This window comes from Uranotaenia lowii, chromosome 3, assembly GCF_029784155.1.
Source record: "Uranotaenia lowii strain MFRU-FL chromosome 3, ASM2978415v1, whole genome shotgun sequence".
NCBI lineage: Eukaryota > Metazoa > Arthropoda > Insecta > Diptera > Culicidae > Uranotaenia > Uranotaenia lowii.
The window spans coordinates 53,642,041-53,656,375 of NC_073693.1; the positions used below are offsets into that span (position 1 = coordinate 53,642,041).

Genomic DNA, 14,335 nt, shown 5'->3' on the forward strand with positions numbered 1-14,335 from the left:
CATGGAGCTTTCTGTATACGATTACGATATTATTTACAGGCCTTCTTCTAGAATGGGCAATGCCGACTTTTGCTCTAGGTTCCCGTTAATGGAAGAAGTTCCAAAGGAATTGGCCAAAGAGTATGTGAAAAATTTAAATTTTTCCGATAGTTTTCCTGTTGATTACAAAGAAGTTGCAAAAGAATCCCTCAAAGATGAATTTATCACCAAAATAATGCATTACCTCGAAAACAGATGGCCAGAACGCATTGATAAGAGATTTCGTGACGTTTACTCTATGCATCATGATCTGGAGATAGTAGACGGTTGTGTTTTGTTCCAGGACAGAGTGATAATTCCTTCCAGTATGAAGCAGAAATTGCTCAAAATGTTGCACACCAACCACTCAGGAATGAGTAAAATCAAGCAACTAGCAAGAAGGACGGTTTACTGGTTTGGTTTAAATAAAGACATCGAGGACTACGTAAGATCTTGCAGAATTTGTACGGAAATGACACCTATAAAGAAATCAGCAGATTACTCGATGTGGACACCTACGCAAAGACCTTTTTCCAGGATACATGTCGATTTTTTCCATTTCCAACAAAAAACGTTCTTGTTGGTCGTTGATAGTTTCAGCAAGTGGATAGAACTGGAACATATGAAATTTGGAACGGATTGTAAAAAAGTCATAAGTATTTTACTTAGAATATTTTCTAGATATGGTTTGCCAGAGGTAATGGTTACTGATGGTGGCCCACCATTTAACGCGGATTTTTTTGTGAAGTTTTTTGAAAGGCAAGGTATTAAAATGTTGAAGAGTCCACCATACCATCCAGAAAGTAATGGTCAAGCCGAGAGGATGGTCCGTTTAGTAAAAAATGTTTTAAAAAAGTTCCTTCTTGATCCAGAGACGGGAAAGTTAAATATCGATGATCAAGTTTCGTACTTTCTAATTAATTATAGGAATACTTGTTTAGAACCAGATAGCTCTTTCCCTTCTGAACGATTATTTGCATACAAACCAAAGATATTACTGGACCTTATTAATCCAAAAACTTGTTTAAAATCAAATTTAGTAAAACCAAATGATGAACATTTCAAAACAACGGATTCTAGTAAACTACCTAAGGTAGTTGATCCTTTCATTAATGTCAGAAATGGAAATCTGATTTATTATCGAAACCCCAAATCAACAGAATTAAAAAAATGGATTCCAGCAACCTTTTTAAAATGGTTTTCTCCCACAATTTCACAGATTTTGGTCGGCGGTCGGGAGATGTTAGCACATAAACAACAATTAAAAATCGTTCCCAACTCTCATCAACATAATGCAAGAAGGATCGTGTTTCGAGACAACAATGATATTGTTTTATCTCGTGGATTTTCTGGTGCTTCAGATTTCGATCAAAACAACTTACCAGGCAGTGTCAGCACCAGTAGCAGCAAAGCGAGCAAAAGGAGAAGAGAGCGCAGCGAGGATTCTGAGGACGATTTTTATGGTTTCGCTTCAGACTCTTTTCTTTTTTCGGAAGGAGATGAACGGATTGATCCAGTTTTTCACGAAGATAAGGTACCGCAGAGGAAATCAAGCAGAATTTCAAAGAAAAAGAAGATCAGTGGTTTTTTGTATTACTAAAATATATTATATACTTGCATGTACAGCTGAAAATGAATTAAGACACAATTGTAAACAGATAAGTTTTCTCTTTAGGGAAGAGGTGTTGTAGTATCTGAACTTTATATGAAATGCTTTTTATATCAATCTGGCTAAACCAATTACCTCTCAGAAGAGAGACTCACAGTTTCGAGCGAGATTGGTAGCTCGCTGTTCGGTAGAAGAATAAACCTTGACTTCTGTGATGACTGTAAACTGAACCGCTAGTCTTTATTATTTATTCCCGGAAATCTCTAGTTTTATCCTAAGTATTATAAAGTGTTAATTTAGATTTATAATCTAGTGTTCTATATACGAATTTAACAATGAGTATAGTACACCCAAAGAAGAGCTTAAAAAAATTCAATGCCGCTCAAACTGTACGTCAAAAATGCGCTGAAAAGTGTACTATACCAAAGATGGTATGATTGGAAAAGCATTACTGGCATAAAGACTCAAGCTTCCAAGCAAAGTGATGCATGGCCCTTACATTCAAGCGAAACAAGGAAATTATTTTATGGAATTTTCATCCTATTGGATGATTTATCTGAAATTGAAAAAAAAAATAAAGTGAGAATCGAACCCAATGCAACTTTCTTATTTCGACTTGCCAGTCCGATAACTTAACCAGTGTACCAACTAAGCCAGTTAGCAAACGAAGGTTAATTGTCATAGTACTTCTTCCACGCCCGATCACTAAAAAAAATGCACTGCGTTAGCCGTCAGCCTTTTGGCCGGAGATTTTTTCATCCTGTTTTGTCTTTGATGGAAATGAGATGTGGGGTTGGGAACGGAACACGGGAAACTGTTTTCTATCGCCAGCTGGTTTACATACACACGTGAAGCTCGTGGTTTTTTTTCCGTCGGTTGGAAATATTTTTTTTAATACCGTTTTACATACTCAGCCAGTGATGTTATACCGATAATTCCACCTCCAAGGAAGGTCATTATTGGAGTAGAGTCTGATTTGTAGGGTAGCTCAGAATATTAAAAGTAGTTTCTTAAATACACACATATGTACATTGAAATACATTTTCCTCATATATGGTACTATCTTTTTTCAATTTGTTGGCCCAATGAACCTGATGCAAAATGACGTGATGACATGATTTGTATTATCAGGCAACATTTTCAACATGAAAATTTTTAAATTAAAAGTCATTTTTTCTATTTTTTCTGGTCGGAAGTCGCGTAAAAAATCTTGAATTTTTTAACTAGGCAACATTTTTAACTTGAAATTTTTTTGATTAAAAGTCATTTTTTTCAATATTTTCTGGTCGAAAATTGCGTAAAAAACAATGGAATTTTTTATTCTAGAAAAATTTTGAACTTGAAAATTTTTTGGTAAATAAAAAGTAATATTTTTCATTTTTTGCTAGTCGACAGTCGCGTGAAAAATCTTGAATTTTTTGAATCAGGAAAAGTTTTCAATTTGAATTTTTTTTTGGTGAAAAGTGATTTTTTCCGGTTTTTTTGGTCGAGGGTCGCGTGAAAATTCTTGTATTGTTTTAATCACTGCCAATCGTTTTTTTTTTCAAAAAAAATCATGATATTTGCGACTTATTTATGTTCTTTCTTTCATTATAACAGATTTCAGCACTAAAAAGGAATACATACACATATGAACTGAACACACATTTATATGTTAGAAATATTTTTTCTCCCTACATTTGTTATCATTACAAGAAGAGTTCTTGTTTGACCAGTGATCATAAAAATCATAAGGTTGAAGAATTAGCAAGTAATTCACAATTCAATGGCGTTATATGTAAGAAAAAAAAAATACCATTTTCACGATTTTTTTCTAGAGCTATCGTTCAAACAAATGTATTCAAATTTTTTGCATTATACAAAGCATTGTTAATAGAACATTTAGTAATTTTTTCGTAGAAAATATTGAAAAATGAACCGGTGACGGAGCACTTTCGAGGATGCCTTTTAGAAAACAGGATTTACGGTGGACACTGTACCTCAGCACAGAATCATCTGAAGTCAAAAAATCAGAGCAAAATATTTTTAATAGATGTTTTTCTGGACCCCAACGTTTTTATTTAGCTTAAAAATATTTTTATGAAATTTTTGTGGCTGTTTGAAGTTAAAACTACGATTTTTCACGAAAAAATCCGCCATTTTTTATCTGTAAAATCTCCCCAAAGTAAAAAAAAAAAAAGAAAAACGTTGGGGTCTGGTATTTTATATGTAGAAAATATGTTCCAAATTTGAAAAGAATCGGATAAGTAGTTTTCTAATGACGATGTCCACGGACTTTAAAAATGAGCTTTCGAGAAAAACGCGTTTGAAGTTTCTGCTCTTGCTTTCTTGCAGTATTAGATAGGAGGAGATAAAGGCCTATAATTTCTACAGTTTTGCTTCAATTGACTTGAAAATTTGAAACAACATTATTGAAATGTTTTACAATAAGAAAATAAAAAAATAAAAAAATCGATTTTTTGAAAGTGTTAGACCCTACCCCCCCCCCCCCCCCCCCCCCCCCCTTAAGTCAGGGAAGTCTCGATTACACATTCAAATATTGTTCATGCTAAACTCATCAGCAATATTGTAGCACTACCGAGGGGTCCGTTACCACTGGGTCCGTTTGACTCATCCAACTCTCTTTAAACTGTTCGATTTTTTTTTTAAATTATGAAAACGTACCCTAGTATCCTTCGCATATTTCTTGCTTTTCCGACATACTTCGGCAGGCTTGTTCCCACTATCCATTATATTATTTATAATATTATATTATTTTTTTACCGTGGTTTTTTTTAAAATTTATTCAGCTCTTGTTAAAAATATAAATTACATGTGAAATGAATTATTAAAAGTTTTCATAAACAATTTTATTTGTTTAATTGTTTAATGCGGTAATACAAAAAATAATTAATTTTAAATCGTACAATACCTGAAAAGGCAAAAAGATACAGCCGTCAGGCATTCTGCATTCTGAATATTATCAATATACGGCAGATTCTTACTTGTGCCATACGTTATAAATTATTCATAGCACTTTTTAAACAGATTACCATCAGCATCACCCTCCCTCGTCGAATTAGTCACAGATTTTATCTTGGTAATACTAGGAATCACAGTCGGAAAAACGATGATAGCCGATAGTCAGGATATTATGACGACAATCGACTCGATTTTTCGAGGACATCATCACACGGCTCAGTGACTTTCTGGCAAATGTTCCTCTCTCGGGGTATATTTCATAATTTTGAATGATGAGCTGAGTGCTGTTAGTTGATGTGTGCGCGAGGGGAAAAAAGGAGGAAAAACATAACAGTTTTATGCTATGCTATGTGGCTCGTGACGTCGGTCGTCGTTGTTGGGTTTCCTCTTTTTGAGCTGCTAAATCGTCACCGATCTCCGCCCTTCGTTTTGCCTTCGAAAGAAGAGCATTTGAGGGAACCAGGATGTGGATTCGGAACATTACCACTGCCTGGGCACTTCTGGAAGGGAAAGCGACCGAAGAAAGGGACCGGAAAAAAGGGAAACCGAGATTTTCGAGTAAGGCTAACGACCGCCGTCGACGTCGTCGTCGTTTGACGGCTGCTGTTTTCTGACGCTCTGCCCGTTTATAGGAGTCAATTGAATTAGCAAACAGCAAAAAAAAGAGAAGCAAAAGTGAAACCGAAACGCTTTTCGATGCAAGGGGAAAAGCATCAGCAGCATGGGTTTATTTTATGATGAACACCAACAGATTTGCAAGATAAACATCGGCTCTAGCTAGCTTAGCGCAAAGTGGGGAGTTAAAGTGACAACAATAAACGGAAATTATGCGTTTTCCTTCTCTGCAAATTAATTTGATGTGCCCACAACAATCGTCGGGCGATTTGCCGACGACAACGCTGCCTGGAAGAGGAAGTGGGTGGGGGTAAATTTTATGAAGATTAATTGAAGGTGGCATGTTGTGCTATTTGGAGGGGTATTTGCGTAACAATTGGACTAGTTTATGATAGATTTAATAAACAGTCCAATAATATTTTATATCAAGTTTTAATTTGGAAAGCATAGTGAAAAATCTAATTTTCGTTTCTCAATTTCAATAAGAAATTCTTATTCAATTGGTTGATGACTTGCAAACTCAATCTGATAACTTCAAACGAGAACTCTTATTCTAAATTTTAAATCCATTCACATTCACAATACATTGTATACAATCCCTTTTTTGCAGCACATCAACGTTTATTCTTATCATCGATTGAATAGCGCCTTTTCGTCTGGTACTTGACATAACTAAGAAGGTTTCTAGCATAGTTGTTGAGCTGTATAGCGTACATACATGAATACTAATTTCCTAGGTCTCTTAAGTAGCATTGTTTTAGTCCACCTGTCCAGCTTTCGAAGGACACCTGCGCCTTCTTTTCATTTTGTTTTTCCGTATTTTGAACACATTCAAAAGGTTGTATATGAATTGTTCCACTACATCAAGGTTTTTTTTACACGTATATACTGCCTTTCTACGCAAAAGTGTCCCATGTCATTATGGGTCATTTCCATTTTTTTTGCTGGAAACTGCCTATTTTAGTGTAAACTTCCGAATGAAAACACTAACAATTGTACATTATTCTGAACTTATGCAAATTTTTGTAAAGATGTTTGTCTCTATGTTGATGTTTCTACGCATGAATGTCACATCAGACAAAATTCCATGAAAATGCTATTTTTTCGAAAAACCGCTTATGGGTTGAATAGATTTTAATTCAAACAGTTAAATACAAAGGTTGATGACGTGGAAAAAGTGGATGGGAGAGAAGGGAGGATGTATGTCCTTAAAATCAACAAAAAAAGAAAGAATGAAATAATGAGGCTTTAATTTGCTTCAATAACTCAAGGTAGAAGTTAGAGTACCTTCAACAGGGACATAATGCAACACTTTTCAACTTTAGTGGCTTCTTAAAACTTAATGTCGACAAATAATCATACCGCTTGTACATCACAAGTTTTAAGGTTGATGGGACATCAAATTGACGTAGTCAGAAAAAAACTATTAGTATTACCAGTTATTTTTAAATTTACAAAAATATGCAATTTTCATCCATCTACGAAAAAGGATTATGTTGCAACAAACTTTTTAATGATAAATCAAATGGAAAATTTATAGTTTTTGAAATATTTATGATATCATAACGCTTGAGCCATCAATTGCAGTAATTTTTGGTTTTGTTCGAATTAATTTTCTTTTCATTTTTTCTGCCAAAAATGTTTCTAAGAAACATTTAAGTGTTAAAAATACTACAAAAAATTCTACTAGCTGAAATCATAAAAATTAATGTCTGGATGGATGAAATTTTGAAATTAACAAACGCGTGATGCAAAACAATCATATTTCAACAAATGGTAACGAGATTAAAACGGTGAATCTTTGGTTTGCATTTTGATGCATTTTGGCCCAGATTGGTAACTGAATTACAAAAATATTTATTTAAAAAAAAATAGATGATTGTCATCATCATTTTGTTATGATTGAATGATAAGTGTATAACATTATATTAAAATACAAATTCAATAAGTTTAGTGGCATATAAATGTTGCATCTAACCCTGCTGTTGTATGATGCCCCGTTTGACAGTACTTCACAAAATTTCCAAAACAGACATAATCGAGCTTTTAAAAAAAAGAAAAGCATAACCATTTTAGTGTTTTACGAAGAAACTCGTATTAGTATGCGTTAAGATTTTACTCAAAAATGTCACACGAAGTAGTTTTGGCTATAACTTTCAGGTCGGCTTACGAAACGTTACATTTTTGGCAGATTATGTTTTAAACTCATCAACTTGAACTATTAAACTAATGACAACGGCAAACACGGCAACGCACATGGTTGGCTTAACGAGCGCATGATATAAAAGTATCTAAGCAATCGGGAATGCCACGCGTGTCTTAGCAACCACTACCCCTCGCATTAACGACCCTATAGTAAAGGGTGATACGGTCAAAAATTTGGTCAAGTGAAAACGCGTGTAAATCGGTGAAATAGTTTATTTAAAAAATCAAATTAAATTTCTTTTTCAAGTTTAATTAGGCTTCCGCTTTTACAAATCCGAATTGCCGGGCCTTACGCTTAACCCCTGCCATCAGATTTTGTAGCCACCTTGTCCACCTTCTTCGCCGCAGAAAACCAGTTTGCCTTGAACTGCTGCTCGTCCTTAGCAGTTTTATTTGTCTTCTTTAGGTTCCGCTTGACAATAGCCCAGTATTTCTCAATTGGGCGGAGCTCTGGCGTGTTGGGAGGGTTCTTGTCTTTGGGAACCACCTGCACGTTGTTGGCGGGGTACCACTCCATGGCCTTTTTACCGTAATGGCAAGATGCCAAATCCGGCCAAAACAGTACGGAACAACCGTGTTTGTTCAGGAAAGGCAGCAGACGTTTATTCAAACACTCTTTCACGTAAATTTCTTGGTTGACAGTCCCGGAAGCTATGAAAATGCTGCTTTTCAAGCCACAGGTACAGATGGCTTGCCAAACCAGATATTTCTTCGCGAACTTTGACAGTTTCATGTGCTTGAATGTATCTGCTGCCTTTCCCCTTCCTTTTGCCGTATAAAACTCATGTCCCGGAAGCTGCTCGTAGTCGGCTTTGACGTAGGTTTCGTCGTCCATTACCACGCAGTCAAACTTCGTCAGCATCGTCGTGTACAGCCTCCGGGATCGCGCTTTGGCCGTCGTATTTTGTTTATCATCGCGATTTGAAGTCACTACCTTCTTGTAAGTCGATAGTCCGGCTCGTTTTTTGGCTCGATGCACGGTTGTAAACGATACACCCAGCTTATTTGCGGCATCTCGGAGATAAAGGTTAGAGTTTCGCTTGAAACTACCGGCAACTCTCTTTGTCGTCTCAGCGGCTTCCGGTTTTCGATTTCCCCCCGATCCAGACTTCCTGGCTGTCGACAAACGTTCCCCAAACACTTTAATTACATTTGTAAGGGTTGATTTGGCAACTATTAGCGATTTTGCCAGCTTTGCGTGCGAGTAGCTCGGATTTTCGCGAAGCGCGAGCAAAATTTTGATACGCTGCTCTTCTTCCTTGGACGTCATTTTGACAACTGAAGAGTGAATTCCAAGATCAAAACAGGAGCAACATTCTACACACACACACCTTCAAAATGAGGGGTGTTCAGGTTTTTTAAATGCAAAATTGAAAGAAATACGTCAAGTTGATATTGACCAAATTTTGACCGTATCACCCTTTATTGTTCCTTTTGTAAAGAAACTCACCGACTTCAATCCGCAGGAGCAGATTGCCCGCCACACAAGCACTTTCTGGCCAATTTTTAAACCTCAATCGACTTCTCGTGGTCACTCACACCCTCCCCAATAGCTGCAGTGTAGAACTGTGATCCCGGAAAAGTACTGGAATCCTCGTTTACATAAGTTTCATCGTCCATGAGAATGCACGCATCTGGCTTCTGCAAAATCCGATGATACAGTCTCCGGGCTCTGGTTCTGGCTCTGATTTTTGTTCAGCCGTTTGTTTGGACACTTTCTGCTTCTTGTATGTCTTCAGGTTGTTCCGCTTCTTGATCCGCTGTACCATTCCGATCGATGTCCCAGCTTTTTTCGCCAAATCCCGTATCGACATCGATCGATTCCGGTTGATGAGGTTGATTACCTTACGGTCCAGATTAGGGTCAGATGGTCCTGGTTTTCTGCTTCTTCCTGGCAAATCATCTAACGTATAGTGCTCCCCGAACTTTTGGATGATGGATTTTACACTTGCCGGATGAATGCCGAAACGTTTCGCCACTTCATTCATCGAGATGCCCTTCTCTCGCATCCAAGGGTCCAACACACGAATTTTAACTTCTTTTTTATTTCGCGACATTTTGGGAGAAACGAATGTTTCAAACGTGAACAAAGCGCTGGTTCACTCTTGACAGATCAAGATGCTACATCAGGCATGTCAAACTCGTTTAAGTGTGCGGGCCGCATTAAAAATTTTATATGACGTAGAGGGCCGCAGCCAAAATCAGTTAGAAAACATAACATATTAGTTTCGCGGAGATTAAATACAATAAAATGGAATATAGTTATAAGTAAACTTGGAATGAAATTTTGCGTTAAATTTTTATGTGAGCTTTTAATGTTCAACATTCTTATATTATAATGCATTATATCTATTGTTCTGATATCAGGTTGAAGTTTATTTGTCAGTGACACTTTCTTATTGATGATCAATTTTTATCAGATAATCTCGAACGATGAGGAGTTTTTGAAGCTTTCATTATTGAAAAAAACTGCTCACATAGATAGCTACATGCAAACATAGAAAGAATTCTGGCAACAAATTTCCGTAACTCAACGTAGCGTTCAGGCGAATAGCTGTAAAATTTTGGTACAGCCACTTCAATGTATTTCGCTTTTAATAAAGAATCGCTCTGCAGCTCTATCAAATCTAGTTGCAAATTTTCAGCAGCATTTTTAGGAGCAAACGAAAATGGAGATACAAACAACGAAAATTCTTGCTCGTATGAATTAAAGTCACGAAAACGGATTTGGAATGTATCTAGCAACGATTCAGGTGAAGTACGTATTTACCAAATTATGCAGCCTCATTTGCTCTTTTCAGTTCTTGACACGTAGAGAAGTGCACAAGGTTTTCTTTGGAAATTTGGTTGATCCATAACCGTAACTTAGTTTGAAAGTTTTTTTCATCATCACAAGCAGTTATGATATTTTTTTCCTTTCCTTGAAGCTTTAAGTTCAAATCTTGCAGGTTGCCAGTGAGATCAACGTCAAATGCCAAATCCTAAACCCAGTCGTCTGCTTGAAAATGTTCAACAGGTTCACCTTTCATTTTCAAAAATAATTCCTCTCGTATTAAAAAAAATCTTTATGATATTTTGTGGCAGGAAAGCCAGCGTACTTCTGTGTAGTAGGGAATTTTGTGAAAATTTAAGACGGGGCTACGCGGGCCGCATTGACCAAAGCCGCGGACCGCATGCGGCCCGCAAACCTCCAGTTTGACATGCCTGTGCTACATACTGGTCAGCACAGTTGTGCGCGTTCACGCGTTAGTAAGTAGAAGGCCCAAATATGTTTTTAGTTAATTTTCGATACACTCCTCAAGAATGAGATACAGCGCTGCTAAGAAAAAATGTTACCTCTTTTAAAAAGTGAGATTTTTTTTCCGGTAATTCCAGGATTGTAGCCAAAACTCACATGTGACCCTAAACTTTTTATATATGATTGAGAAGATTTTTTTTTCTCAATTTCAAAACTTATAAAATAATTTCAATGCGTCAAGATATACTGCAGATATGGAAATTTTCAAATGATGCCTTTTTTCGGAGATTTTCTATTCAAAGCATTCTATAGGCCATCTGCTAAGTCAAATCGATTTAAATTTAATATATTTTAAATTTTGAAAAAAATACCTAAATAACGAATATAAAATCAAAAATAGCCAGGGAAACGATCTCAATTTACAAGTCAAAACTATCGAAAAATAATTTGTTTCAAATTTAGCGAACGGCATGGGAAGGTTAATAAATAAATAAATAAATACGAGTTTTGAGTGGAAAGGGTCAACTAGAGAAAAGGTGAAAATAACTAAAAATCTAATGAAACAATACAATATGGATATTGAGTGGAAGGGCTAAACGAGTAGAAGTCGAATTTCCCTGTCTAGGATTTCAATATGGCGTTAGATTGCCAAATTCGACATCTTCTTGTTTAGTCCTTATACTTAATACCCATATTGTGAGGGTTTCATGTAATTTCTAGTCGTTTACAGCATTTCAAAGATAATCGGAAACCGCCATCTTGGATTTCAAGATGGCGTCAGATAGCAAGATTCGAGTTCTTCTAGTTTAGTCCTTTCACCGAATATCCATATTGTGGGGATTTCATGCAATTTTTAGTCATTTACAGCATTTAAAGTTAAGCGGAAGCCAAGATGACGTCAAACAATGAAATTTGACTGCATTTCATGGTATTATTCCATCGAAGATTTCAAAAGTCTGTCCTCCATTTAATGTACTAATGATCAACAACTCAGAAATGAGGAACTCATCCTACGCGTGCAATTGGTTGGCTTGCGAGAGAAACGTCAAAATTTAGCTCTCATAAAACCATAATAAAACTAATTAGCCATTTATCTGACCATAATAAAGCTATTAAGCATTGGATTGACTAACGCCATGTTGGTTGCAAAATCGAAGGGCACAAAATAACTCCATGTTGATGGATTCACAATGTCAAGTAATTGAAAATATTTTCCAGGCCTATTTTCAATCAATTTCATCATGTTTGCGATGTCATTATGTCAAGTATTAGAATTATATTTATTAAAAAATATTTTTTGCAAAATTTTTTAAAGTTTATTTTTTACTATAACTTTGATATTGGGCTCTAAAAACGGTACAAACACATACTGCAATAAATCTGATTATGGAAATAATTCGACAAAAAATCTGATGGAAAAATAGTACCACGCTCAGCTAGGACGTTACTCAAAACATCGAGAATTGAAAACTCAAAATCGTTAACATTCCTGGCGGTCAGTTTTGGTACAGAGGCATACGTTCCTGCTTGAGTCAGTTTTTCCGGCATTTCAATTTGCAACGTAGTTTATAACACCTCAAGTAAAAAATGTATTCTTGAATAACCAATTTCGATATCAAGCAATGTAAATGTTGACGGTTTGCCAGTTTACAGAAGCAGTAAATTACAATAATGGCAAATTTTGATCAATATATTTGAAATTGATGAAGCACATACCATGCCAATAGCTCTTCACTGCGGAAATACTAATCAGTTCAAAATAAAAAGAATATTTCTGGTTTACGATCTATTCTTATTTCATTTTTAAAATTTACAATGAGTTACACATTTGATTCACTTTTTTTTCTTATTTATACACCAAATCCTAGACCCTCATTCGAGTGCGATCCTTCACTTTGTTCTTCTCGGTGGGCCTGAAAGACTATCGGATAGAATTGAGGGCTGCTGTCTCGCGACTGAAAACAATCATCTAAGGGGCCGTTCAAATATTACGTAACGCAATTTTCGATCATACTCGACCCCCCCACCCCCCTACGTAACACATTCGTCTCAGATTTTCTATCCTAAATCCATAAAGCGTAACAATCTCTTAGACCCCCTCCCCCCCCCCCTTAACGCGTTACGTAATATTTGAATGGCCCCTAATCTGTACCGTCCGTGCTCAGGGTTCGTTTTTTTTCAAGAACACTCAGAAAGTTAGCAGCCTCTAACGTTTTTGTAGGATTGTGAGTTGTGTAGGATTCAGGCCTGAAATTTGAAATTGGTTAGGCTTAGGTTTTTTATGAACTAGAAACCTGAATTTAAAGTTTCATTTCGTTTACTTTCGTAACAGATCTGGACGAATCGGATTCGGAAATCGGTTCCGAGGAGGACGGTGACTCCCCGCACAACTCGAAAGCATCCGGCGGTGCCGGTGGTGGTGGTCCCGACGGTTGCTCTAAATCCCGCCGAAGAAGAACGGCCTTCACCTCAGAACAGCTTCTAGAGCTGGAACGAGAATTCCACGCCAAAAAGTATCTTAGCCTTACGGAACGCAGCCAGATAGCGACCACCTTGAAGCTGAGTGAAGTTCAGGTAATTCTTATGATTCCATTGGAAGGTTTGATCGATAGGTTTCATGTTCCGTCATTATCTCCTTAGGTAAAAATATGGTTCCAGAACCGGCGAGCCAAGTGGAAGCGGGTGAAAGCTGGTCTTAATTCCCACGGACTGACCAATCGGGGAGCGGCCGGCGGAAGTGGGACCGGAGCTGGAGGCGGTGGTACCAAAATTGTAGTTCCTATTCCGGTGCACGTGAATCGATTTGCCATCCGATCGCAGCACCAACAGATGGAGAAGATGAATCTCGTTGGGCCAAAGGCGGAACTCCGGAAAGATCTCGGCATGGAACCGAGCAGTTTCGAGCGGTTCAGCCAACTGGCAAAACTGGGACCAAAACCGACGGCCGGCGGATTCTAATCTGGCTTGGAGCCGCTGATTAGGGCAGTTTCGACGACAAATTGCGCATCAACAGAGCGGTTAAAAAACAGAAAGCAATTTTCTCATTAGCGGGTAAAAATCATGTTAGGCAGAGATATAGGGTATAGAGATAATTTATTCTCCCATCATCATGATGGGGACAACAAGTCAATAAAATGTAAGTGTAAGCACCGGAATCCCAGCAGATGGACGACGAGGGTCCGACGAGAGCGTAGTACTTTAAATTGAACTTAATTTCAATCGTTCCGAAAACATAATTGAGCGATTACGATTCGTTTAGTTTAGAACGCATGATGATGTGTACAGTTCGATGTCAAGTGTATAGTAAAATTTTCCAAATAAGAACCGGTTCAGATATCAGTGAGGGGAGAAATTTCGAATTCTTACAAGCAGTTGTACGAATTCAACAATAAGTTTTAAAGAAGTTATGTATAATATTGCAAAAAATGATGATCGATTCGAAAAAAATATAATTTAAATAAAGCACATCAGGTTTAAATTCAAAAAAGAGTAAACATTCATTTTGAAAGAAATACATGCAAATGGAATAGTATTGTAGCAAAACAAAAAAAAACCTAACTAAAAAATTCAGCACGAAATCACCATTTACAGAAAATCTTGTATTCAACAGGGGTAAACATTCCCAATCAGCCATTCACTGAACAGCAGGTGATGGATGAATGAAGTTGAAGAGAGTTCTGATTGCTTAA

The 14,335-nt window shown here is 36.9% G+C and overlaps 1 protein-coding gene across 1 annotated transcript in view; it reads left to right on the forward strand.

Moving 5' to 3' along the window:
* LOC129755677 (homeobox protein unplugged-like) overlaps positions 1 to 14,086 on the forward strand; it is a 53,852-nt gene extending 39,766 nt beyond the window's left edge. Inside the window, exons 2-3 of the mRNA XM_055752294.1 lie at positions 12,979 to 13,220; positions 13,287 to 14,086. Coding sequence (XP_055608269.1) covers positions 12,979 to 13,220; positions 13,287 to 13,604 — 560 coding nt within the window. The 3' untranslated portion in view covers positions 13,605 to 14,086. The remainder of the gene's footprint in view (positions 1 to 12,978; positions 13,221 to 13,286) is intronic.
* The last annotated feature ends 249 nt before the right edge of the window (positions 14,087 to 14,335 follow it).